General features: G+C 59.8%; 2 protein-coding genes across 4 annotated transcripts; both read right to left on the bottom strand.

Annotated features, from left to right (window-relative positions):
- Positions 1-643: 643 nt before the first annotated feature.
- Positions 644-20,398, bottom strand: FBXO41 (F-box protein 41). 3 transcript variants are annotated; one of them, XM_076335642.1, is made up of 13 exons: positions 19,875-20,398; positions 16,637-17,565; positions 13,465-13,675; positions 13,017-13,096; positions 12,578-12,888; positions 12,186-12,427; positions 11,647-11,762; positions 11,240-11,392; positions 9,044-9,139; positions 7,904-8,022; positions 7,518-7,676; positions 6,657-6,772; positions 644-5,590 (listed from the first exon to the last, which is right to left on the bottom strand). In XM_076335642.1, exons 2-13 carry the CDS (start codon positions 17,356-17,358, stop codon positions 5,528-5,530), a joined length of 2,388 nt encoding a protein of 795 aa, XP_076191757.1. In that variant the 5' UTR covers positions 17,359-17,565; positions 19,875-20,398; the 3' UTR covers positions 644-5,527. The 3 variants fall into 3 exon arrangements, with proteins under 3 accessions (XP_076191757.1, XP_076191756.1, XP_076191758.1); XM_076335641.1 differs by having other exon boundaries at positions 13,447-13,675; XM_076335643.1 differs by lacking the exons at positions 644-5,590; positions 6,657-6,772 and having other exon boundaries at positions 7,510-7,676; positions 13,447-13,675.
- Positions 20,399-23,002: 2,604 nt separating this feature from the next.
- EGR4 (early growth response 4) lies at positions 23,003-25,484 on the bottom strand. Its single transcript, XM_076337554.1, has 2 exons — positions 25,301-25,484; positions 23,003-24,958 (listed from the first exon to the last, which is right to left on the bottom strand). The coding sequence occupies exons 1-2, from the start codon at positions 25,437-25,439 to the stop codon at positions 23,631-23,633; spliced, it is 1,467 nt and encodes a 488-aa protein (XP_076193669.1). The 5' UTR covers positions 25,440-25,484; the 3' UTR covers positions 23,003-23,630.
- Positions 25,485-26,289: the final 805 nt, after the last annotated feature.

Raw genomic sequence — 26,289 nt, forward strand, 5'->3', positions numbered from 1 at the left:
GACGGGGGGTCACGTCTCTCTCGGCCCCGCTGTGGGCTGTAAGCCCTCCCTTCGCCTGCCTCTGGCCTCTCCGGCACCATCTTGTGCTGCCGAATGCTCCCGTGCAGCCGAGACCTGGTACAGGCTGCCCCTGTACCCCGCTTTGTGCCCCATGGGGCTGGACCAACGCTCGTGGGCCCCGAAACCCCTGTGCCTGCAGGGAGAGGGAGGGAGGTAGGAGGAGGGATGTCTCCAGTAAGCCCCAAACGGCAACTGGTCTCACTGGTTTGGTGCTGGAGCTGGCCAGGCCTGGCCTGGCTTCGATGTGGCCTCCAGGAGAGTGAAAACCCCACCTCGATCTCAAGAGTCTTTATTCAACGCGGAATCATAAAATAGCTCTTTACACACTTTTTTTTTTTTTTTTTTTTTGTAATTCTTTAAATACACATTGTTTACACTCGGCAAAGTTTCAAAGCAACAACATCAAAGTGCGTCTACAGGTGATAGTACCAACCAAAGTGCTAAAAACATGATCCCACGCGGCTGACGGGCAGCAGCTGCCCCATCGCCCGCTCTCCCCGGCCGGCGTTGGACCCTGCTGCCGACAAAACCACCCGGAGCCTCCCCCTGACACCTCCCCACCTCCGGCTGCGCCCCAATCTCGGCTGCGCCCCCATCCCCGCCACTCCCCCCTCCTCCAGGGCAGCATCCTCCGGCAGATTTAGCATCGAGGACCTGGTTTAGTATCAAGGGACCGTGGGGCTGGGGGGGAAAAGGGACGTTTGGTTCTCCGGACACTGGCACATTGCTGCAAAAGACTAAAATAGACCTAAATTTATATAGATTTAAAAAAATAACTTAGGAGGCAAACTCGCTACCTTTCGGGAGGGGGGAGGTCGCTGTACAGGGCCCCTCGGAAATCGCTCACAGGGGTTGAGCTTGCGCCGGGGCGAACGCCGCCGTGAAGTGCTTTAGGGAAACCATTGCGATTCCTATATATATGTTGCTCTCCCCACGGGGAGCGCGTCCTCTGATTATCTCTAAGCAAGTGTGCGTTACCGCGCTCGCTTCCCCAAAGCCATCCCGCCCTCCCGCACCATTGCACCCGCTTGTCCCCGGCCCCAGCCCGCCTCGTCCCCCCCCCCTCCACGGGGCGTAATCCCGAGGCTGGATCAGAAAATACCGTTTTTCCTGCTTTCGGGCAGTTTTCCCTCCTCTCCTTGCTGCTGCGCGCCGGGGAAGGATGTGCAGCAGCTTTTCCTTGGGGCGGGAAGGACAGTTTCGTCGGCGGCGGGGGGTTTTTTTTGCCTCCCATTGATGGGGAAGGTCGTGCATCGCCACCGCTCACCTTGCAACAACACCCCGCGATGCCTCGGTCGCGACAAACCATCTCCATTGCTAAAATCTCCCCGCTCCTGGTTTGTTTCGGGTTTTTTTTTTCTTTTTTTTTTTTTTTTTAAAGCATTTTGTCATTTGGCACCGATTCCCAAATGCTTTTGCTCCACCCCAGCCTGCAGGTTTTCAACCCAAAATGAGAGGCTGAAGGGATGCGCCAGCTCCTGGGGTGGGCTCCTCTAAGAGCCGAGAGAAAATGTTGTTCAACCGCTTCAAGAGCCTTTACCAATACTTTTCATGGGGTTTTTTTTGTTCTGTTTTAACCAATTTCAGAGCCTTTTGGAGGATCCAAACAAGCTGTCCAAGACCCGGCCGTGGCTGTGCCTTGTGTGGCAGCTGGGACCATGACACACGGCGGGAGGTGGGATATTTTTTTCTTGCCTTCTTTGCTGGATAAAGAGGTTTAAAAACCTTGGACGGAGCCAGCCTGGGGGGGGTTCCCCCTTTCCTGGAGACCTTTCACTCCTGGACCGCCCCCCAAGCTGGGGGCACAGGGATGGAGGCAGGAGGAGGCAGCCGGTCCCCGGAGCATCCCCGGCTCCTGGGGGCTCGGAGCGATGGATGACGAGCAAAATCCAACACACGAGGGATACAGAAAAACATGGATTTGGGATAAATTTGGCCCCCGAGCTGGCTTTGCTGGTGTTGTTCCTCTTGAGATCCCTGACCAGCACCCAAATTCAAGAGAAGAGGAATGTCGCGAGCGTTGGCCATGGGGAAACTTTGGGCAAACTCACTAGAAAAGGCCTAAATCCCCCCAAAACTGGTCCCATGGGAACCAGGTCTGGCAGGAACTGGCAGCACCGTCCATCCAGCCCCTGCCAGATCTGGTCGTCACCATGACCCCGAGCGAAAGCTGCTCGCGGCTGATGCTTGCCCCGGGTCGGGCGGCTGTGCCCTGGCTTTTGCTGGGGATTGTCATCGCAGAGCCCCTCTGGGGCTTCTCTAGGGTCTAGTATGGGGTTGAGCTCACGCTACAGCAGTCCCTTCTCTACCAGCACCTGAATACACTGCGTGATTTCAAGGCTTTCCCAGAGGATTTGGTATTTCTGTGCATCTCCATCGCTTCCAGAGGAAATGGGGCTGAAACCCTACAACCGACGCGGTGAATCCTACGGCCACGGACAGCGTCGCCTGAGCATCCCGTAGGGATGGGGGTGGGCGATGGGGGTTCGTGAGGGAGCTGACGGGGCCACGCGCCGGCGGGCTGGGGAGGGAAAGCAGCAGGGAAACCATCAATATGACATTTCAGTGGAAGAAATACGGAGCCGTTAATGAGCTCGTTGCCATTAACGACCTGGGCAATTAGGGGCCACCGGGAGGGCCAGGGAGACACAGGGCTCATTACCACCAAGCCTGTGTCACTGTGCCAGCCACCTTCATCCCCAGCCGAGGAGGAGGAGGAGGAGGAAGGGACCCATCCAAGCCCAGGCAAAATGGGGAAAAAAACCCACTTTCCATCTTCTAATCCTTGAACCTGCTCGAGGTCTTGCATCATCGCAGGATTTTTGTAAAAACGTGGCTTTGCTACGCCAGAAGTTGGACTTTTTGGGAATGCGCCAAGGGGAGGCGGATGGTTTGCTCTGGTCTCGGCGACACACCGAAGCACCAAATTCGGGTGAGGTTGTCCTGCCGTGACTTACAAAACCCTCGCGGCAGCGGGGGGACGGGGATGCCACCCACCCACCCACGGCTCCACGCCACCGCGGCCGCCAGCAGACATGGCCACCGACGGCACCAGCAGCCTCTCCGGCCTCGCTGGCGAGCAGAGAAGGTTTCTCCAAGAGTCCTCAACATCTCCCCCTGCTTTCCATCACCCTGTCCTCGCCTTCCCCATGGCCGGGAGGAGCCGGGCGAGGCGCCGGGCACGGGCTAGCAGCAAACACTGAGCAGCCACCTTCAGTCTTCGGACACGACTCTCCAACACGATAGTCTTTAAGCATAGAGTGTATAAACATGCTGAGTATATAATTTTCCTTTAAAATCTTTTTTTTCCTTCTTTTCTTTATAGAAATAAATACTTACTTTTTTTTTTTAAGGGAATTTCGCAAGTCTCTGCGCCGTTTCGAATGGTGACATCTCCTCTGGGACCACGCTTGTGGGATGGTGGCCGGGTGGTCCCCGGGGGGTTGTAGCTTTGCTGGGTGGGTTTTTTTGCTGGTCGGGGCATCCCTTGCTCCTCTTGCCCCTGGATTACGTGTGTCCCAGCCTCCCTGGGGTGGAGGTAAACCCGTGGCGGGCACAGCGGGGAGCTCATCCCTGGTGCCGGGGAGCTCGTCCAATGCTGCCCATGGGGGCATGGTGGGACGCGGTAGTTTCTCGCAGGCGTTTTTTTGGGCTCCCACATTTTGTGCATACAGGGAAGAGCCGTCTTCTGGAAAGCTGCAGTCAGCGGGGGAACGGAGGTGCTTCAAATGGGGGATCATGGCCAAAAAACCCTACCCTGCTTTGGAGGAGACAACGTAGACGGGATGAGGGGTGGATGAAATGGTCTCCTGAGGTTCCTTCTGGGGTTGGAGACCCAGGAGCTGCCTCCAGCCCACCACCAGCTTCAGCGATTTGGAATAAATCTTATTTTCTATTGGGGTCCCCGTGGGCTGTCGGCATGCTGGGAGGTCTGGCTGAGGTCTGCAGCTCTCGTGACGTGGATGAGGAAGGTGGTAGCAGGATGGGTCTGCAGCCTTCTCCCTCCCGGGAGGATGCTCCATGGCAGCCCATCACCCCGGGAAGGCTGGAGGAAGGGGAGATGCCCTGGGAGGAAGGGCTGTCTCCTCGCAGCCATGTTGGCCAACAGACACCGAAACCTCCAGTGATGGCCCAGAGGAGAGGACAAATCCCCAAAATCTGCTTTTCCCAGTCGGCTCCTCTCAGCTCAGCATGTTGGGTCCAAGCACGCCTGGCTGGGGCTCGGGGTGGCAGGGGGCTGTGGTTAAGGCCGGTGTGTTCCTGCTGCTGGCAGTGCTGTGATGGGTGTCCCCCATGGCGTGGGCACCTCCTGGCACCTTCTCCCCAGGGTGGAGGACGGAGATGCCTGACCCTGCCAGATGCCTTTCAAAAGCCTTTTCCTTTGAAAAAAGGATATTTTGGGGGCGATGACGACCTTGCAGGCAGAAGACAGCCAGAAGAAAAAAGCAGAATTAAAAAAACAGCCGTGGGCATCTGGGTTGGTGCTTTCACCAGCAGCTTTGGATTTCAGGACAATTTGGCCAGGGTTTCTCCTTCAGGCTGTTTGGGAAGGTGATGAGATGGCAAACATGGGTGTCCCGTGCCAGTCCCTCTCTCCCCATGGGTCAACTCGCTCTGGAGGAAGCCTGAGTGGGTGGATGTTGGTGGGGACAGAAGCATGACCCGTGTTTCCTGGTGGACGAGGATTTTGGAGATGGTTTATTGCCTTGGCAGGAAGGTTTGAATGGAGAGGAGGTGAGGCTGGAAACCTCTGGAAGAGCGATCATCTCTCCTGGTGTCCTCTGACTCCTACAGCCCCTGAGACGCAGCTTTGCCATCCGGGCTTGTGCTGTCGTGGCTGCTGGTTTCTGGGCAGTATTTACCCAGGTTTGGGTGCCCCTCTGTTAAACAAATGAAATGAAAACAAGCAGAAACCCTGCAGGAATGCTGGGCACCGTTTCCTCTGGAGGAACGGCCCCTTGCCACCCCACCTCCACCAGCCCACAGAGGGGATGGGGACGGTCCAGCCGTGACACAGTGGTGCCGAGCCCAGCGCTCTGCAAAGAGCCCACAGGGACAGGCTGAGCCATCCTCAGCTCCCCCGCCATCAAACGGCCAAACACCCCCCCACAGAAAGAGAGTTCAAAGAAAAACACATTCTCCAAACAAGGATCCTTGGCAAGGAGCAGCCACGGGGGGGGGGGGTTTAAAGACATCTTCCCTCCCGGAAAAAGAGCGTAGCCCTGCCTCTTCGGGCAGCCGAAAAATTTCCTTAAGTAGCACCTTCTCGCCCGCAAGCTGGCCCTGGGGACGAGCGCTGGCTGCCAGTCACTAAGGCCTGCAAGAGTTCGGGTTTTTTTGTGCATGGGCCAGCATCTCCGTGCTCCAGGTCCGGCAACGGATGAGCGGCAGATGGTGGGTTTGGTTTCGCGGGGCCTCTGGCTCCGCCGGGCAGAGGAGGGAATGTGCTTTGTGGTTCCCTGAAGGTCTAACAGCCTCCTTCCACTTTGATGTGTAAAATCTTGGAGAAGCCGGGTCTCTTCCTCAGGGCCTGGAAGAGGAGCAGAGAGCATGGTCAGTGCAGGACCTGGCAGTCTTGCTGCCCCACGGGTTGAGCAAGAGAGAGAAGAGGACATGTCAAATGCCCACCATGGGAAGGGGGCCACCCTGGTCCCATCCCCACCACCACATCCCACGGGGATTTGGCTTCCTTGCAGGACTGGCGCAACGCCTCTTAATCCCATGCCCTTGAAGCTAGCTCTGGATTTGGTTTCTGCTTGCTTAAAAACACTGTTTCCAGAGGACAGTAGTAGTTTGGGGCAGATGACGTCAACGTGCAGGGGCAGGTGGGATTTGCAAAGCACGGTGGTGAGTGGCCACACAAAGAAAGCCCTTCCGAAATGGTTCTTCTCTAAAGGTGACCACCAGCCTGGGGGTGGACATGGGTCTGTCTTGCTGCCCACTGTTGTTCCCATGCCAGGGCTTGGCGGTGGAGCAGGAACCACATGAGCCATCTGACCCCATCCGACTGCACCGGTGGGCCTCCGTCCCCAAGTCCTGCTTTGCATCTCGCGGGAGTTTTGCCTTACGTCCCCATGGGAGCCCAACCTACTGGAGGATGAAGTCAACCAGAGGATGAAGTGAAATGGAGGCACCTTTTTCCTCTTGGGACATGGATGGAAATGTCTGCCTTGGAGACCCTGAACAGATCAAGGACAGCCCAAACCCTGCTGAGCATCACAAGCTAAGCAAGTTCTGCAACTCAGCCTAACTAAAATTAACCCTATTTCTGCTTTCATGGGGGGACTTTAAATCACTTCAGTGTTCGGCAAGTAAGTGGCCCTGTGAAGGAGGCACCAGCCCTTTTCTGTCCCCGGGGAAGAGACCCACAGAGAAGCAGTCCTAGTTAAAGCAATGGGAAGGAATCACAGCATATTAGATCTTGTTTCAGCCTTTGGGGCATGTGTGTCTGAAGGATAGAGAACCTTCAGGATGTCCCTAGTGAGCTAAAACGTTCTCTGCTGAGGAACTTCAGCGGTGGGCAAGAATTTGTCCTCAGATCCCATGGGAACACGAGACTGGTGACACATGGGTGACCTGGGAATGACAACCTTTACCTGGAGTTTGTTCACCATTTCTTCAAACATCTTCTTGGCTTCAGGGCTGTGGGGCTCCTTGAAGTAGTCCACGATGCCCACCTGCACGACGATGGACTTCAGGTTCCGGCACACACCTGGGGGCAGAGATACCACCTGGCCTCGCCATACCTGGTGGGGAGATAGCCTCCCTGCAGCCAGGATGGACCCTAAAACCCACCCAGTGCTCCTCAAAGCCTTATGCATTTGGGGAAACCTCACCCTGAAGATGGAGGAGACCTGCTCTTGGTGACCAAGACCTCTGTAGGGAGGACGGTGGTCTACGAGATGGTTCCCAGTTGTCCCATCCCAATTCAGCAGTCCTACCTCTTACTTGGGAAACCCTTACTCTTCTACCCAGATAGGTGGGTTCCCAGCAAGTCCAACCACAGTCACATGTGCCATGACCACCAGGAACGGCACCTCAAACAGACCCTCCTGCCGGCCGCAGACCTCTTTCCCCCCAGAGCTCCTGTCCTAGCAAATGGCTTCAGTAAATGGCATGACTCCAAACTCAGATACACCAGGGTGAACCTCAGGTGTGCCACAGACATTGAGGCCTCGATTACACTGAGGGGAGCATGGAGGGGAGCATGGAGGGAGTGTCTCCATCCTTCCTGTGGCCCAAGGCAAGATCAGCTCTTCTTAACCCATCCTTGGCAGGGGGCTGTTGGATCCCCTCTTAGAAACCTTCCATCACGGAGCTCCCAGCACCTTCCAGTGTTGGCAGTGGGTTCCTGTGGGTGGGGCTGGAAGGCAGCGTCTGGTTCATGGATCTGGATATCTGGTGGCCTTTTGGTCAATGGACGATGCTATGCACTCCCCCCTGGCATTGCTACTCACTGTTGAAGTGCAGCAGGGCTTTTGGGGTGACCGGCGTGGAGGTCAGCACTAACATCTCCAGCCCCTTCAGCCCCTCTCGACACACCTCTGCCGCAACCTCCTGGTTGATCTCTGCCACGTGGTCCAGCTCCAGGACCTGAAGCCGCATGCAGTTTCGGGCTGGAAGGACAGAGCACCCGCCGTCAGCGCCCCATGGGGAAGGGATGAGGTCAGCCGATGGGAACAGGGTGGTAGGAGGGATGGGTGGCAGCAAGGAGGGGCAGGGTGCACCCATGGTCCTTGAGGTGGGCTTCTCCATTGAGATCCCCATGGGGCTTCTCCTAGGGGTATATCCTGCCTCCAGCAAGGTCCCCTTCTCCTTGTCCCATCAGAGGAGAGTCGCCTACCTAAGGATGCCAGTCCCTGGATGCCGCAGCCTGCCCCTCCAACGCCCAGCGCCCGCAGGTGCGGCCAGCACCGTCCGATCATCTGAAGGCAGCGGTTGCTGAAACGCGTCGGCTGCTGGCTGGGGAGATGAAGAAGAAAGAGCTGGGGAGGGCTGGCAGAAAAGCTCACCCCCCCACCACGAGTGCTCCCATGAGTGGTGTTGGGGATGGGACCTCTCCCACCACACCAACCCAGGGGTCGCCACACTGGAAGGAGGCGTCTCCAGAGCAGACGTCTGCATCTGAGCAACCCCCCTGGGTTGTGTTGCAACCAGGACAGGGCAGGTCCATGCACTCAGTGGAGTCCCTCTGTCCCAAACCCTCCACCTCTGAATCAGGCCCTCAACTCTGTTGCTTGCAGTGATGAAACCAGTAGCGGGAGCCTGGACCTCTAGCTCAGGCGGAGAAGCCTCCGTGCCATGTGGTGTTTCCCCCGGGGAAGAAACAAGCCATCAGGGACCTGACATCCAGCTTCTCCTGCTAAGAGGCTTCCCCCTCTGTACACCTTGATCCAGGCTGATGGGGGACATGACGTTGCAACAAACCTCCCAGGACAAGAAGAAATGCCCAGGAGGCAGCCCCATGGCACGGAGCCGAGGAGCTGAGTGACCTGCTCTGTGAGCCATGAACTCCTGAGCACCCAGATGCTGCAGGGTGGGGAACTGCCAGCATCTTCACGCCCCCAAAATGCTTTTCCAAAGTGAGAATAACTGCAGTTGTCTCCCTAAGCAGCGACTCGACACCCTTTTAAAAACATCCAGGCCCTTCAGGGCAGCTGTTATATGAGCAGTGAGGAGCTCAGACAAGTGTCTGATGTTCAGCGTCACCTACCAGACCCATCATGGCTCCCCTTTCATCTCTGCTGTTAGCAGCCTCCCCGGAAACATTCCTGGCTCGGCAGGGAGGTGCCTACACCCCACAGCTCCCAACTTTCACAGGGACGGATGGGGCTGAGCTCCCAGTCCCCCAAACTGGCCCCCAGAATTGCTGCTCATCCCACGAGGACCTCCCCTAAGCAAATCTGGATCTGGCATCCAATTTCTTTCCAGCCCAGTGGTGCCCCTCACACTCAGCCTGGCCTCCTCCTAGCATGACTCTTACCATGGATGCAGAGGTGCGACCTGGAGGGAGATGATGTCCCTGCAACCTGCTCCAAGGGCCCAGATGACTTCATGACCCACGGGGTCCGTAGAGCTCCTGGAACAACACAGAGGACAGGTGGTGGCCCTCACCAGCAGTGATGCTGCCCCAGGGGCTGTGTCTGCAGCCTCCATGCTGCTATGTCTCTCTGCACCTGGAGGTACAAATCTGATCATTATTTATAACCCATGATCTGCCCATGAACCAGACAGTCCCAACACCAACCCATGCAGGAAGGCTGAAGGCATTTCCATCTGGAATTGTGACTACGGATGTGCAATGTCAAGAAAAATGGAAGACGGTGAGGTTGAAGGTGAGGCTGAAGGTGAGATTGAAGATGAGTTTGGAGGTAAGGCTGAAGGTAAAGGCTGAAGGTGAGGTTGGTGGTTGAAAGTGAAGTTGATGGTTGAAGGTGAGGTTGAAGGTGAAGGCAGAATTCTTCCAGATGCAAAGGTGGCAAGTGATTGAACTGAGACTGCCAGGCCGTGTACCCTTGCAGAACAAATATAACGTCCCTGCAGATCCCATTGGGTTGGTTTCACTTGCCACCTGCCCAGCCTGGATGGGGAAGATGCCAGGAGGTGGTAAAGATGTTTCAGCTGATGGGTGGTAGGTTCCAGCCAAGGGAAGTGGCTGCTCCACGGCCTCTGTACCAGCTCTGTGGTTGTGCTACCACATCTGTAGGTGGCTGTTGGCCAAATGTTGCTGCAGAGGTTTGCTGTGGGCTCCTCCTTCGTCTTTTTGGAGGTATCAAAACAGACCTCATGGGATGCTGCTGGATTTGTGCAGGGGCATGGTGGAGGTGTAGGTTTATCATGAGTCATGGCACTGATCGGGCACAGCCACACTGCCTGCCACCCAACTTTTGTGCCACTGGCTCGGAGGAGCTTTTGCTGATGCTGTGGGCTCCCTGCACCGAGTCAATGGAGGAGAGATGTCAGAGAGCATTGTCCTGATGCTACCAGCCCAGATAGAGGCCTCTGGCTGCTTCACTGCACTGGGCTCCCTCCCGAAGACCGAGGCCGCACTTCCTAACTCTAAACGACCTACTTCAAAACTTCAGACGAGCCTAAAAATAAATGATGGGTGTTATCTTGTGCATTTCACACATCTCCACTGAAGACGCCTGCCAAGAGCCCTTTGTGAGCGCGGCGGGTTAATTAGAGCATGAGTCAGAGTCACAGGTTAGCAATGTGCCAGGAGCGCTTGGGCTTGCTCTAATGCCCTTGGAAGCGCTGATGGAGGAGTCTTTGGGTTAAACCTGGCAGCACTGGGCTGCCTCACGGTGTGGGAACCCCAGATCAGAGCCGTGTCTGAGCTTGCTTGGTCCAACACAGAGGAGCTGGCTGGGTGTGCTTTCCCACCTGAAGGATTCTCCATCCTGGCCTGGACGAGAACACCCACTGGCTGCAGGTGAAATGGATGCAGAGGCTGAAGTGGTCGTCTGCAGAGCGCAGCGGTGCAAGGATCATCCTCCTTGAGAGTGTAGGAAAGCTAAATCCTGTCTCCACGGGAGGCAGAGCCTCTTTGGAAGGTGGCCAAGACCAAGGAGCAGTCAGTGATCTCCTCCAGGACCTGTGACCTCCTCCGATTTACACCATCATGGGCCTTGTGTCCTTGCTCTTGGGCAAGGTCTCCAAGTTGGGTCTTAGCAATCCCATGGCAGAGCTGTTCCTCCCTCCTAGGACAGAGGGACCCCGAGGTCTCTTCTCCCTGTTAGAAGCCTTCATCAGGGGGTGACAGTCAGGTGGGACCTCACTGGGCCCCGCTGTCGGTGCACCTCTTCTTCACCCTCCTCTAACATAAAGCAGTGTCCCCATACCAAGACTCCGGTCACGCCTCCAGCTGGAGTGAGATTGGTAACAGGACGGTGGGAATGGAGCTGGAAGGGAAACATCTGCATGGGAACATGCCAGAAGAGGATGAGAGTTGCAAGGACAGCTTGCACTGGGGACACCGGACACTGGGGCTGCCGCTGGGCTGGGGACATGGAAAGGTGGGTCCTTCACACCTGACCAGATGGGCTGCGTTCTGACAGGGAATGGGGATGGGCATCAGAGGAGTCCCAACACATCCCATGGATGTTCCCAGCCTTCTCCCGGCCAGGGAACCACACGGTCCCCATGGGCAAAGGGGGATGCTGGTGGCCATCCTTACCGGTACGTGACAGCCTGCAGGGCCCGGCAGTAGCAGCTGGCCAGCCAGAGCGAGCGGTCCGTCAGCACGTTGGGGCAGTGCGAGATGCGGAGGATGAGCAGGTTGCTGCCTGTTGCCTTCAGCAGGGACTCCAGCCCGGCTTCCAGGCAGCCCCTGCCAGGGATGGAGGAAGGGTCAGGCACAGGCGCCCGCGTTCACATTCCCCATGGCCACCCTGGGGCCACCCCAGGAGGGTGACGTCCCATGGGGATCCGTGGCTCCAGGACGCCCAAAACCCACAGCAGGAGCTGGTGTGCGATGAACGTCCATCAGTGGAAATGGGACGTTGGGGCTCACGGAGCATCGTCATCACTGAGGACCAGCGGCTCCGGCTGTGGGACGAGGGTGCCCGGGACACGGGGACTCACCGCGTGCTCTTCATGTAGTCCTCCTTGCTCTCCTTCTTCCCTCGCTGGCGTGGCTTGAGGTTTTGGAGGGTGAGGGAATGCATCTGGGTGCACCACTGAGACAGCATGGCCAGGAACTGGGGGGACAGGGGTGGCTGTCACCGAGGGTATGCCCTCAGCATGCCCCATGCCACCCGTCCTTGGCTGTCTTTGGGCAGATCTGTGCACACACGCACACACAGAGCGGCATTTCTGCATGCACACACATGCCATAAATATGTAAAAATGCACATATGAGGTCACGCAAGAATGCGTGCAACAAAATCACGGGTGTGACCACAAAAGCACGTGAAAACGTGTGCATGTGTGAGCTCATGCCCATGAGCATGCACGTGTGAATGTGCAACGCATCCAGCCGCTGGTGCAAGCACACAGCTGTGGGCACCCATGTTCCCATGACCATAATGGCATGACAATCAACTCAAGCGAGCTGCTTGCACAGCTTCACCTTTCTGGAAGAAAGGTCTCGCCCCGGGCAGTGCCATCCCCATCCCTGGTACCTTGGAGGACACCCTGGCATTCTCCAGCAGCACCCGTGTCCACACGGCCGGGTGCCGGGCCACGAACTTCCAGTCCTTGCACACCTCGGCTGCCCGCAGCAGGGTCTTGGTGTCCAGGTAGGTGAAGATGCAGAAAAGAGCCGCCCGCATCTTGAGGATCTCGGGGCTGATCACCTCGCTGGAGTGGCCCAGGCTGCCCCTCTCCAGCCGGCCCGCCTTGCCCCCGGCCCCCTCTGTCCTGGCTGTGGGACACCCACCGTCAGTTGCCACTGATGGCCGGGGAGGATGGCGGGGAAGGGATGCTCCTTGCAGAGCTGAGGAGCCATCCCCGTCCCCCACCTTCCTGCCTCCCTGTCCTCCCACCCCACCAGAAGAGCCCGGCGTGGTCTCACCCGTCAACCGGCAGCTGCCGGCGGGTCGGGAGGCGGCGGATCCCGGTGCCTCTGGCTCCCAGCCCTCGGCCTCCGACTCGGTGGTGCGGGAGCCCACGTCGGAGACGTCACCCTCCTCGCCCTCAGTGCTGTTGCGGTAGGGCCGGCGGTGCCAGTTTTGGATGGCTTGCCGGCGCAGCCCCGAGCCCCGAGCGCCGTCCCGCACCAGGTAGGGATGCCCATCGGCGGTGTCATCGGTGGGGCATGGCTCTGCGCTGTCGCTGTCGTAGCAGCCCGAGCTCTGCGACACGGCTTTCACCCGGCTTGAGGCCCTGGGGGACAAGGATGCCAAACCTTAGTGTTTGCCGGGCTGTGCATCCCCTTCCCGTCAGCCCCTCGCCCACCAAAAATCGAGCATCCCATTAAAATCCCGAACAGGCAGGACGGATAGAGGACTCACCCAGTGCTGGAGGAGGAGCGCTGGTTGGACACGCCATAAGGACCATGCACAGCCGACCCCGGCCCCGGGTGCCGGTCTCTCTGTGGGGAAAGGGGACAAGAGGAGCCAACGTGGCAAAACCCAAAATGTGGATGGTGCAGCCGAGGGATACGACCCCGATAACCCACCCAGTGCCAGCTGCGTTTTGGGGTGAGGCCGTGCCCAAGTGGGATGCAGAAGAGCATCTCCAGCATCGCCCCAGCGCCTTGCCCACACTCACCACAGAAACACAGACCCACCGAGGAGCAACTTCTCCTTGGGCTCCCCCACCCAGGATTATTCATTTCCCCACGGGAACGAGATGGGGGTCCCTACACCTCCCCACTCAATCCTTTGCAGCCATCAGAGAAGCCACATGGGTGCATGCCCGAAGCCGCTGGGGTGCCCGTGCCTGTGCCCGTGGAGGTACCAGTCGGCTGGCGGCCTTGGCCCCCGGCGTGCCGCAGCGTCCCAGGCTGCCGTTTGGGGTGGTGCCGCAGCTGCTGCTGATGATCTGGAGCTGCTTCTCGGCCCGGTCCGCCCGGTCCAGCAGCTCCTCGATGAAGTGCTGGAGGCGGACTTTGGCGTTGGCCTCGCGGGCGGCCGTCTCCTTCAGGAACTGGTCGATCTGCAGCACCTCCCTGCGTGGAGGGACCAGTGGGTGACACCCCAATCCTTTCCCACCCGTCCCTGTTAAGCACCTCCATCCCTGTCTGTGAGCTGGGGTGGGGGGTCAAGGATGCTCGTGCGCATCCGGACTGTTCCATCATCAGCCTGATTTGGGTCTGTGCCAGCCCAGGCGGCTCCTGGGCATGGTTCGGGGCAGAGCAGGGACCAAGGGATGCTCCCGGCATGCAGGGTGGATGTGGCCACCTTGTTTTGGGGGGATGATGTCCCCAGCATCTTCGCTGGGATGTACATTGCTCCCAGGACTGGGGTCAGGCCCCTGAGCGCAATGGAGCGGACGGAGGAGGATGATGATGGTGTGGTGGGATGATGGAGGAGGATGGCAGTGGTACCCTGCCTCATTCGGGGCAGACTTAAAGGAAAGACCTCAAGGACAGCCTGAAGATGTCATCCCCGAAATGCAGCCAGCTCTGGGGTGGTCTGCCAGTGGCTCAGTGACCCAAGGTGGCCCCATCCCACCCTGCACACACGTGTGCCCCGGGTACACACGCACCCACCGACCTCATCCGCTTCCCAAAAACATGGGTGTGTACGCACAGGCACACGCAGCCATCACACCCCCAACGAGCACACAGGTCCTGAAAACATGCGCAATCAGACCCACCCGGCCCTTGTACCCCTGCAAATGCACATGTGTACACCCAGGCCCGCGCACAAGCCGTCGTGCACACCCACAAATGCATCCCCCACACGCGCAGAGCCACCCTTACGTGCACAAGCACCGTGAAAACACAAATACAGACGTGCACCCTGACACACAGGTGCAGCCAGACGCGACTGGCACGCATGCAGGCAGCATCACGAGCATGCACATGCACACCCCCCCCCCCCGACACATGTACAGTCGGTCGAATGCACACCCGGCACCGACCACACCCGCACGGCCGATGGTGCGCGCACACACACATGTGCGCAACCGCTCTCAAACCTTCACGCAGCATCCGTGAACCCCTGAAGACGCACAGACACAGCTCTGCATGCCTGTCTTGTGCCCACCCGACCACACACACTCGGCCGGGCACACCTGACCACGCACACTCAACCGTGCACACCCGGCCGCACCGACCTGCACAGGAGCGTGAAGGAAAAGGAGGGGGCAGCCCTTAGCGACATAATTCCTGTTGCTGGTTATTAAGTGCCATTTAATTACCAATTAATTGCCCCCAAACCTGCCATTTGCAAGGCGAGCTTGGGAGCTCGCTGGCAATGATTTGGGGAAGGCTCCTGGTGAGGGGCCCCGGGAGATTTGGAAGGCAAATGGGGCGCTGGCACGGTGGGTGTAAGGTGATGCTGATGGTTATCACCTGCATCTCTCTCATTCCCATGGACCGGGTGGAAAAACACCCCCGGCAAAGCAAATGGAGCCCAGGAGCAAAAAGCCTCCCACAGGGACGATGGCCTTGCGGCGTTTTGGAGCCGTCAGGGCTGGGAAATGTCCCGGGCAATGTTTTGTTCTTGGGGAAGGGTGAAACCGGCTTTGCTGATGAAAATGATTTCCGATGATTTCAAAAAAACCCTCTGTTCATCAGCTCTTCCCGTGCTCCCTCTGCAACCCGGCAAGTGATTTTGTCACTCTGGCTGGAGGAGTTTGGGGACCGATGGGGACAGTCAAGGGGCAGGAGGGTTTCTCTAAGGAAAGGGAGGTCCAGGAGGCAGTTTTGGGGTATAGAACCAGGTTCTTAGGTGGCAACAGTGTCCAGGCTCTGCCACGGACCGAACAAGATGTGTTTGACCCATCGGTCACCCTCCATCTGCCCTCTCTCACCTCTCTCCAGGCCCTGCTCCAGACTTGTCCACCCCGTTGGCCCTCATCCTGTCACCACGCACCCCCAAGATGCCCCTAGACAACACCCACGAGGCAGCTGATGGCAGCCCCCAAACCTCCCCATTGCCTGTCCCATACACGTGCATCCAAACCGAGAGGTGTTGCCCTCATCCAGCCCCAGAGACATCCCACTCCTCACCCCAGGACCATCCCCACCATCGGCAAATCCTGTGAACCTTGTTTCTGAGCCACAGTCATTATTTTGGAGTCAAATTCATTAATGAACATGCTGAGGATGGTGGGGATCAAGACAAGTCCTTGAGGGATCCCACCAGTGCTCCCAGCCCAGCAGAACCATGACTGTCTCCCACTAACCTGCTCCTCACTGACTTTCTGGACCCCGTGGTGGCCTCCAGCTCTGCTAAGAAACTCCTGAGGAACAAGGTCTTGCTTGCTTGAGCAACACCGATGGGCAAAATGACCCAACGCTTGACTGGAGAGAAATTCAGGAGCAGTGCTGGGGTGGGAAGGGGGTGTTGAGTGGGGAACGTGAGATGAAAATGAGGATGACAGTGCCATGGTCCTAACAGCAGATGGAGGTCATATTGCTCAGGCTATACCACCCTCCTTCTGGGAGAAAAACCCTGAATTAGGCATGGCCAAGGTGGCTCCTCTCGTGTTTATGACCATGGGACAGGTCGATGAGATTGCTCAGGTTGTGTAGGGCCGGACCATTCAGCTGTGGAGCCAGAGGGGATGACCCAGCCCTGATTTTTGGAGGACACTCTTTGGTACTAGAGATGGGCTCCAGCAACATGACCACCATCACGTTCCTTTGCAGGACAGCAGGATGGCCATGTGCATCCCCAGCCTGGACATGTCCTGGGGGCACTGGTGGCTCTGGGACAAGGTCTGACATGATGTGACCCAGCTTGGTCACAGACATGGAGGGGTTCAGGTCTACGTGGACACTGCCCGCGTGGGAGAAGATGCAAAACCTGATGAGCGATGATGCTAATGGGCATTGCTGAGGGGAGTGTGCCCTAGCACTTGGTCTGAGGGTTTGGTGATGGTGTTGGGCTCCTCAGGGCTTGCCGCTGGGGACAATTTCCCCCCACCCTGCAGCCAGGAGAGGGGGCAAAGGACTCACTGTTGCTTGCGGGTGAGCTCCTGCTCCTTCTGCACCAGGTCCTGCTTGAGGGAGGCCAGCATCTCCACGCTGACGTCCACCTGGCGGGACAGCTCGGACGCCCGGTCCTCCAGCTCCTGCTTCTCCCGGCTGAGCCGCAGGCTCTCCTGCTTCGCCTTCTCCAGCTCTGAGCTCTTGCGGTCCAGTTCCACCTGGAGCCGGCCCACCTGCGAGGCGATCTTCTGCTCCACCTCCTCTGTCAGCTTCTCCAGCCGCTTGTCCACCTCCAGCTTCTCGAAGGCGCGGATCTTCAGGCGGGCCAAGCCTTCCTCGTAGGCAGCGTCCATAGTGGCCGGTGGCGCGGGGGCTGGCGCCACGGCTTTGCTCCGGGTGAAGATCTCCGTCAGAGGGATCTCGATCTCGTGGACATAGCGGGGCGACGGGGAGGAGGACGGGGCTGGCTCCAGCTCCTCTGCGGGGACGAGGTCGCAGGAGAAGCGCTGGTCCTTGCCTTGGAAGGAGGTGCTCTCAAAGTAGTCCCGCCGGGTGGCTGGTGTCAGCAGGGCTCCGTCGGCGGCCAGGGGGAAGACGGCGGCATCGCAGATGCTGTTGGTCTTGGAGAGGACGTAGAGGGTCTCATAGGTGTGGTTGTACTCCAGGTGCGCCCGCAGCGAGGAGAGGCTGCGGAAGCGCTTGTGCTCCCCGCACCGCGGACACCGGTAGGGCAGGTCCAGCGAGGCCATCCCTCAGCTACGCGCCCTGATGCAGGGGAATCGCACAGCCCCGCTCATGGCGCGGGATGGATGGACCAGTGGCACGTGGGATGGGTTGGGGAGCCCTGGGTGGTGAGGCCACGGCTCCGCTGGGGCATGGCGGGGTGAGAGCCCGGGGACAGAAGCAAGGGGTCCGGCAGTTCTGGGGGGGATGTCAGCATCGGCCGGTGCCAGGTGCTGGAAGAGATAGCGGGGGTTAGCGATACAGGGTCGGTGGGTCCCCAGAAGTCCCTCCTCGGTCCTTCTTCTTGGTCCCCTCCCTGCCTCCACCCTCCGCTCCCGTGTTCTTCCCACTCATGTACAACCCTTGGGGGGGTGCACAACACTCAAGAAGGTGCACAACCCTTGGGGATGTGCACAGCCCTTGGGAAGACCCACAACCCTTGGGAAGATCCCCAACCCTGGGAAAGGTGCACAACCCTGGGAAAGGTGCACAACCCTGGGAAAGGTGTGCAACCCTTGCAAAGATCCATAACCGTTTTGGAATGTCCCCCACCCCTTGGGAAGGTGCACAACCGTTGGGAAGGTTCACAACCATTTGTGAGGAGTACGGCCAGCAGGAAGGTGGACAACCCGTGGGAAACCTCTCTCCATCTACCCTGAACTTGCCATAGAGGGGTGACCCGTGTGCTTTCTTGCCCGACCACCATGCAGCAAGCCCCTGCAGTGCCAGGGGTCTCCAGGCCCCGGGAGCATCCCTGTGTCTGACGTTGGGGCCGGGGTGCTGGGAGCCACCTCCTCCAAGCAAAGGGTGACCCAGTCCTGTTAAATCCTGTGCAGCCTCGCAGCAGGATTAGTTACTTCTCCAGCCCCTCACTGCAACCATCGGGTCTCATCGCTGGTCCCCTCCGGGGCTGTGGGAGCCCCCCATGCTGTGCTGTCCCGGTGATACAGAGGACCCGGTGGCTTCCCACACCTGGACAATTGAGGGTCCCTGTGGGGACCTGGTTTATCCCCCACTCACAAAACCCTCCAAGACATCATGGGGGGGGAAAATCCCACCCTTGCGAAATGGGATAAGCCAGCAAAAATCCAGCCTAGGAGGTCACCATGGTCTTCCTCCAGCGTGGGAGGCACAAGCACACGTCGGGGTGCATTGCTGCAATGCTTTCACCCCAAAGCACCGAGGGCACCCATGGGTGGGAGCATCTCTTGCTCATCCCTCTGCAATATCCCACAAAGGGCTCTACCCACCACCCTAAAACCCATCCGAGCCCCTCTGCACCCCACAATCGCCAGCCTTGGCGAGTGCTAAACTGCCACCGAACCCTCCATCCGTGCTCATCCCCAGGGCAGCATCCCCCGTGGCTCAGCACCCACCTTGGAGAGCACAACTGGGCCATGAGGTTTGGGAAACCATTTTTTAGGGAAAAATCAGTAAAGGCAAGAAATCCGTGCAAAAAATAAAAATAAGATGTGCCGGGAGGATTTCTGGAGCTGTCTGGCTGTGTTTTGGGGTCGTTACAAAATGCACCCTCGCACGTTAACCCCGCTTGGGCGATCACCGGTGCCAGCCCGGCCAAAACCTGGCGAACACAAAGCACCGCCGGCAACTTCAGTTTCACCGGGCGCCTTTGCTGCCGATGGGATGAGAAAGCGCTTTTCCACCGTAGGGATGGGGCCACAGCATTGTGCCACCGATACCTCAGGCCTGGATCCCTGCCCGCGTCTCCCGGGGTACCCGATCAGCCTCGCTCCATATTTCCCAGCCGTAAGCCATGGCAGGATCCAGCCCAGGCGGGTCCGAATGCACATGCCACCCGGTCCCTGTCCTGGGCAGGTCCCACCCTGACCACAAAACCTCTCCTCCCTCCCACCCTCCCTGAAAACGACCAGGTTTTAAACAAATTATTAGCGGAGTCATTACTACCGCGGCCATGCTAAAAAAGCCCACAGGCATCCGGAGCCGGGAAATGCTCCCGGCCGCCGGGAGATTGCAGCAGCGGGCGAAACCCATCCCCGGGCTGCTTCGGCACCGCTACCTGCGATTCATCATGGATCCTTTCTTCGCATTGTTTAACATTTTTTCTGCCACCCCCCCCTCACCCCCCCCCCCTCCAAAAAAAAAATTACCAGCAGGCAGCTCCACTGCCTGGTCGAAGGGGGAAGGGGGGGATGGAGAAGAGGGGTGGTGGTGGCGGGTGCTGCCGGGGTGGCGGATACTGTCGGTGCCGTGTGCCCGCTGGTCCCCATCCTTCCCCGGCCAAGGCTGCAATGGCAGCGGGGTAGGAAGGAGCAGGGTGGGGGCACCGCGGTGGGTGAGGGTGGCTGGGGATGAGGCGCAGGGGGCTTGTGGGAGGCGGGCATGAAAAACCAGGGTGCATCTAGCCCCCCAGCACCTGGAGCAAGGAGCAGCGGGTCCCTCCTCACCTCCTGGCAGCGGCTTTGTCCCCGCTGCGTCCCCCTGCTCCCCGGGGGCCCTGGGCGAGGAGCAGCCTGGGGACAAGCCACCGCCTCCCAGCGCAGCATCCCGCTTCGCCCCATACCTGTTTCTCGCCGCCGACCTCCTGCGCTTGGCTCCTCCGGTGAGGGCAGCATCTCTCCCGCTTCCCCGTCGGCCGCCACCGTCCCCGCCGAGCGGAGCGAGCCGGGGGGCTACGGGGTGGGGGACGGAGAGCACGCACACCCGCTCCGGTGCACAAAGAAGGCGGCTGCTGAGCGGCTCAGGGCTTTGTCGGGGAGGAGGGATGCCGGGCAGGAGGGATGCAGCCCGGGGAGGAGGCAGGAGTCGCGGGAAGCATCCGGCTCCCTGTGGCCAGCACCTCCATGCCAGCCAGGCCCTGGGGAAGGAGGGAGGGTGGTGGCTGCGGGAGGAGGAGGAGAAGAAGGAAGGGGGCAGAGGCCGAAGGCCCCGGTGGGGTGGCGGGAGGGTGAGGGCTGCTGGGCACCCTGGGGACGGCAGGTCCCCGGGGCGCTGCGGGGCTCAGGGGGGGCTATGCATGGCGAAGGCAGGGGCGAGGGAGGGAGGGATGGAGGGATGGAGGGAAGGAGGGAGGGCGAGCGCTAGCAGCCGCCTCCTCCTCCTTTGCAGCCTGAGCCCGGACTGTTTCTCTCTGCCGCTTTCTTCCTTCACAGCTCCCTCTGCCTGTCTCCCCACGAACACCGCGGGCCCTCCGCCGGGCCTTGCTGCCATGCAGCAGCCCGCCGGCCTCATCCTGCATCTCCTCTGCTCCCCAGTCCCACCTTTGGCCCCACCAGTGAAGCCCCTGCCCCTGGCAGGCTCGCGGCTGGGATCATCCCAGAGCATCTCCCCAGGGGGGTGTGTGGCCGAGCCTGGGCACCTGCATTGCTCCTTCCCCATCCTAGGCTGGACCCACAGTTGCAAGGACCCCGGCTTGGTCCTGAAACAGTCCCTGAGCATCCCAGCTTGGTCCTGTTCGGGTCCCTGAGCAACCTGGCTTGGTCCCTGGCTTGGTCCCTGGCTTGGTCGCCAGCTGGTCCCCAAGCACCCCGGCTTCATCCCTGGCTTGGTCCTGATCTGGTCCCCGATCACCCTGGCTTAATCCCTGGCTTGGTCCTGATCCGGTCCCCGAGCACCTCCGCTTGGGCCCCAGCACCGAAGGCATCCAGGACTGACGTGTTTTCTTGTCTGTGATGTGGACACGGGGGAAGACGGCAGCGTTGGGCCAGGATGCTGCCAGCCTGGGGGTGAATGGTTGTCCCCATCCCTGAGTAGCCCCAGGTTTTTGGGGTGCAACCGCTCCTCCTCTCCTAAAAACACAAGCACGCGTGCTCAGTCCCATCCCACCCCAGAAGTGCTGCACCCAGCTGCCGTGGTGGGTGCCCTCCTCCCTCCCGCCCTCCCTTGGCAGTGCCGGCCGGGGAAGCAGAGGGCGAAGGCTCGAGCCCGGATGCCTTCGCAGAGCTTTCAGACTCAGCATCAATAATAGATGCACTTTCAGAGGGGTATTAATAAAGGCCTCATGCATCATGCATGGCCAGCGGCGTGGAGGAAAGCAGGGCTGTTTACTGCCTGGCAAGAGCTGACATCCTGCAGAGAGGTGCCCAAAAGGTGCCTCTTCCTGAAGGAAACTTGGGTGCTGAGGTCCTTATTAACAATACCCGGGGTGGCTCCCAAGAGAAAGGGTTTTTCCTGGTGCCTGGGGTCATCTGCATCCTACAGAGTGGTCCTCGCTCAGGATCAGGCTCTCGCACACGAGGGATGGTTTGGCTGCTGGGTCCAGCGGTGCTTGGGGCTGGTTGGTGCCCACCGGAGGAGCATGAGCACCCTTGGGTGCCATCAGACGCGTGAGCTCTTAGGGAAACATCCGAGGGGACATTTAGGATTTCCCCCTCAATCAGGTTTCCTTCTGGCCCCTTCCCCCATCCCATCCCTGCTAGCAGTCCTCAGGGGCCCCACGTCCCCTGCCCAGCTTCCCACCCCATCTTCATGGGGTCCTCCCACCCCATGGCAAGCTTGGTGCCGGGCAGTGGATTTTGCCGGGATAATGGTATCACTGGGGTTTAGCCCCAGGATGCTCCAGCCCACGTGTCAGCAAAGGGCTGGGGGACATGAGGGGACCTGGGGAAGGAGACCTCCCTCCCCCATAACACAGTTGGGGGGGGGCAGATCCCCCCTCTCCAGGCCTGGTGGAGGGGACAAAAACTGCCGGAGAGAGCAGATTTGCAGCCACGCTCAGCGCCCCTTCCCTGCCTCAGTTTCCCCCTCTGCAAGAGAAAGCCAATAATCCCCAAAATGCCTGAGCACTGATGACGATCGCTGAGCCCCAAGCCAGGGACGCGCCGCCCCGTCCCCGCTGCCCAGCTCCCTCCGCTCCCACAGGCACTTTCTCCTCCCGATTAATTAAAACCAAAGACCGGTGCGCCCCATCTGAATGAGCATCTCCTGTTAGAAGGACAAGATTTTGGGGATATGTGGTTTTGGCCAATTTTTACCTGCTGGAGGAGGGAGGCTCTGCTATCAGCAGCATCTTCCAGGCTGCAAAATCTCCTGAGCCATCCGGCTGGTCCCAGGAGAAGGGAAACGGCATCTCTTGGATGTCTAAAACGCCAAAAGGGAGGGAGCAACCAGCCCCCCCCCCCCTACCCGGCTTCACAGGGGGCCGCATCCTGCCTCTGCCTGATGGTGCCTGGATCTTCTCCGGCCCTGGGGATGTGCCAGGTTGAAGATGGGGAGCGGACCTGTATTTCACCCCGTTTCTTGCGGGTGAAGCCTGCCAGGACGCACGGGGCATCCATACCCCACGGGGGACCAGGAGCCCGGGGCGGGGGCTCTGGGCTGGGCTTTGGGGTCCCCACGGCGGACCCCGTGGCTCTGGATCCAAGTACGGCAGATCCCTCCAGGGTTCGGCCCCATCGGAATAAACCAGGAGCCACGTCCCACTTTTCAGAGGGGAACCACCGGCGAGGGGCGGGGATCCGTTCCCCGCTCTGTCCCGAGACAAGACCCTTCTGGGGATTCGGGGATGCTCGGGAGGAGGGTCGCCAAGCCACCTGCTGCACTGATTGATTTTTCTCTCCCTGCTAATTCTTTAAGCGCCTTTTTCCCCATACGCGGCAGCTAGAGGTCAAAAACGCAACAGAAATACCACTGGCGTCGGCTGCTATATGAGATTGAAAGGCAGAGAGCAACCCCAGCAAGCTCTTAGATTAGCTCAAATCTTTTATTAGAAAAATAGACACAATTTTCTAATATTCCTGATAGATGAATTTTTTTTTTTTTTTAAACAAACAGGAAAATAATAATAACAACATCACCTTTCCAAAGGGACCGTTACGCACCGGTTGCCAGAGCCCGGCGGTATCTCTCTCCTTCGGGAGAAAGGACCGGTGCAGCCGCAGCCCCCGACCGTGCCGGCCAGTAAATAACTGGCCGGGAGCTCCGCGTAAAGTGCTGGCAGGGGAAATCACAGTCAGGTCGCTACAAACACGGGATGTCTGTGGGCTTGGGTATATAAAAAAACCCATCTCGGTGGGGATTTGTCTCTGTACATGTTTTTTTTTTCCTCCTCCTTGGAATAGGAGCTATAAAAATGACTCAGTCCCTGCAGTTTGGAGATGGCTCCGGGTGGCCGGAGCTGCCACATCCTTCCTCCGCAGCCCGTGGTCCAGCGCCGCGGCATCGCCTCTGCCTCCCGTGTGCCCCTCTCCTCCCTGGCACGGCCCGATCTGCCGTCATCTTCTCTGGGGCCACCCCAGGAGGCTATTCCCACCCCGGCTCTCCCATGAGATGCTCGGGGGACCTCGGGGAAACGCCGTCTCCCAGCACTCAGGCTGGGGCTTCACAGTGCCCCGAAGGAGAGACCCACCGAGAAGAAACCCAAACCTTTGAGCTTCTCCTCCGTCCGGGCTTTCTGCTTCAGGTGGACCTTGCTGTGGCGCTTCTTTTCGTCGCTCCTGGCGAAGCGGCGGCCGCAGGTGTCACAGGAGAAGGGCTTCTCGCCGGTGTGGGTGCGGATGTGGGTGGTGAGGTGGTCGCTGCGGCTGAAGTTCCTCAGGCAGATGCGGCACTGGAAGGGTTTGTGGCCCGTATGGATGCGGAGGTGCCTGTTGAGCTCATCCGAGCGGGCGAAGCTCCGGACGCAGTTCTCCACCGGGCAGGCGAAAGCCTTCTCGTGGGGTTTCGGGCAGAAGCATTTGGAAGAGCACTTGGTCCGGCGGGTCTTCTTCTTGGGCTCGGCCAAGGCAGGAGGGTTGGTGGGCAGCAGGGAAGGGATGGAGGAAGAGGTGGGGTGGCCCAAAAAGTCCGTGGGGGGGACAGAGGGCGAGGGGTGAGGATGGAGGAGCTCGGCAGAGCTCATCAGACCCGGCAGGACTTCGGGCTGGGCCAAGGAAGCGTCGAACTCCGGCATTAACGGAGGAGGGAGGTTGTGGATCTTGGTGTCGGCAAAGTCCCCGCGGGCCGGGAAGTTTTCTGGCTCGCAGCCGAAGCCCAGATGGGTGCTGAAGCAGGCAGCATCCTCCGCCAGGCTGCCGAGCTCCGACTGGCAGCTGACGGACAAGACGCTCTCCATCTTGGAGCCCAGCGGGTGGAACAGCCCCTGGCTGCTCTCCCCAGCCGGGAAGGCTTCGGGAGAATGGTAGCCGGCGGGCAAGTAGGCCTGATGCTGGCTGACGGGCTCCCACTGGGCGCAGGAGGCTTTAAACTTGTCCAGGGGTGGGGAACCAGAGGGCAGCTTGATGTCCTGCTTGCTGTCCAGGAGCTTGGGCTGGAAGAAGCACTGTGAGGTGTTTCCTAAGGTGGGTTGTGCCTGGAGGGGCTGAGCACCCTCCGCCGTGGGGAAGCCGCCGTAGCCCTGCTCCGGGAAGGGGGCTTGGGTGGATCCGTTCATTTCAGGCTGGCAGGCGGCGTAAAGGTCCAGCTGGCTCTGAGCCACCTCGGGACAGGGGTAAAGAGCATCCAGGTGCCTTTGGTGGCCCTCGGAGGAGGCGAAGGGGGAGATGCCCAGGATCCCCGACATCAGGTTGAAGAGGGATTCCTGGTCCTGGGGATGCTCCGGTACCGCCTTGATGAAGAAGCTGCCGGTGTAGCTGAGCGAAGGGGAGGGCTGGCTGCCCAGGAGGGAGTAATCCACCGCCCCGCTGCTCATCGGGGCGCCCAGCAGCTCACCTGGGGACGCAGAGGGGATGGCGGTTAGAGGGATGGAGGGATGCGGGGATGGGGGGGGGGGAGGCAGGATACAGGGGAACAGCAGGAGGCTGATGTTGCGTCACTGTGAGGTTCCCGTCCTAGCCGGGTCCCCGGGACCACACAGGGAGCCCTGGGCATCACCCCCCTTCCCCAGCAGGACCCCCAGGACCCTCACCCTGGGCTAGTGGGGGACTGTTGAACCCACAGCCAGGGGCTGGGAGCAGGCTGGGGGCAGAGGAGGGGGGAGATGCCCGATTCCCGGCTGGAGCTATCACTCCCAGCGAGGTCCCTCATCCCCGCCCGGCTCCCCCCTGCCCTTACCTCCGAGGAAATCGGCCTCCGCCAGAAGTTGCTGCTCAGGCTGCTCCAAGCCCTGCAGGTCTCCGGTTTTCATCTCGCAGCTCTCCTCGTACTTGGAGTAAAGCGGGTCCGGGCAGGAGAAATCCATAACGTTGAGCATCTCCCCTGGAGGCACGGCCGGAGCGGTGGGGCCGGGCTGGGGCGAGCCGGGGGGGGATGCTCAGGGGGAGCCGGGGGGGGGGGGGGGGGGGGATGCTCCCAGGTGCCCGGTGTGATCCGGGGGATGCTCGGGGTAGGTGCCGGGGACCGTCCGGGGGATGCTCCGGGGTGCTTGGGGCAATGCGGGGGGGGGGGTGGGGGGGTGCTCGGGCTGGGTGGCGGGAGCGATCCCGGGGAGGGGGGGTGCTGTGCCCCGGGGGGGGGGGGGGTGGGTGGGTGTATGTGGGGGGGGGGGGTGGTAGGTCCCGGGGTGGGGGGCGCAGGCAGGGGCAGGCAGCAGCGACAGCCCGTGCGGACGCCCGGCTCTCCCTCCCCGCCGCCCCCTTTATAGCTGGAGCGGGGCTGCTCCGACCTTCCGCCGCAGCCATTTCTGGAGTCCCCAGTGAGGCTGCCGTGACGTAAATGCCCATATATGGACTCAGGATGTAGGCTAGGGAGTCCCAATAAGGAAATCTCTCCCGTGACGCGCTGCCCCCTCCCTCCCCTCCCCCTCCCTTCTCCTCCCCCTTTTCTCTCCCTCTGTGTTCCCCCCCCCCCCTTCCATCTCTCTCTTTTAACTAATAATCGCGATATTTTTAACAAATCGCTGCAGGGCCCGCGGCTGCTGCTGCTCTGTGTGTGTGTGTGCGTGTGTGTGCGTGTGCACAGCACCCCCCTGCAATCCGGCCCGCATCCCCCCCATCACACCTTCTGCATCAACACACCCGTGCACATGCATGTGCACACAGGCGTTGTGCAAGCACAAGCGTGTGCGCCGCAGCCTTTGCTTTCCTCCAGGTTCAGCTTTGCCC

Source organism: Aptenodytes patagonicus, chromosome 4, assembly GCF_965638725.1.
Source record: "Aptenodytes patagonicus chromosome 4, bAptPat1.pri.cur, whole genome shotgun sequence".
Classification (NCBI taxonomy): Eukaryota; Metazoa; Chordata; class Aves; order Sphenisciformes; family Spheniscidae; genus Aptenodytes; species Aptenodytes patagonicus.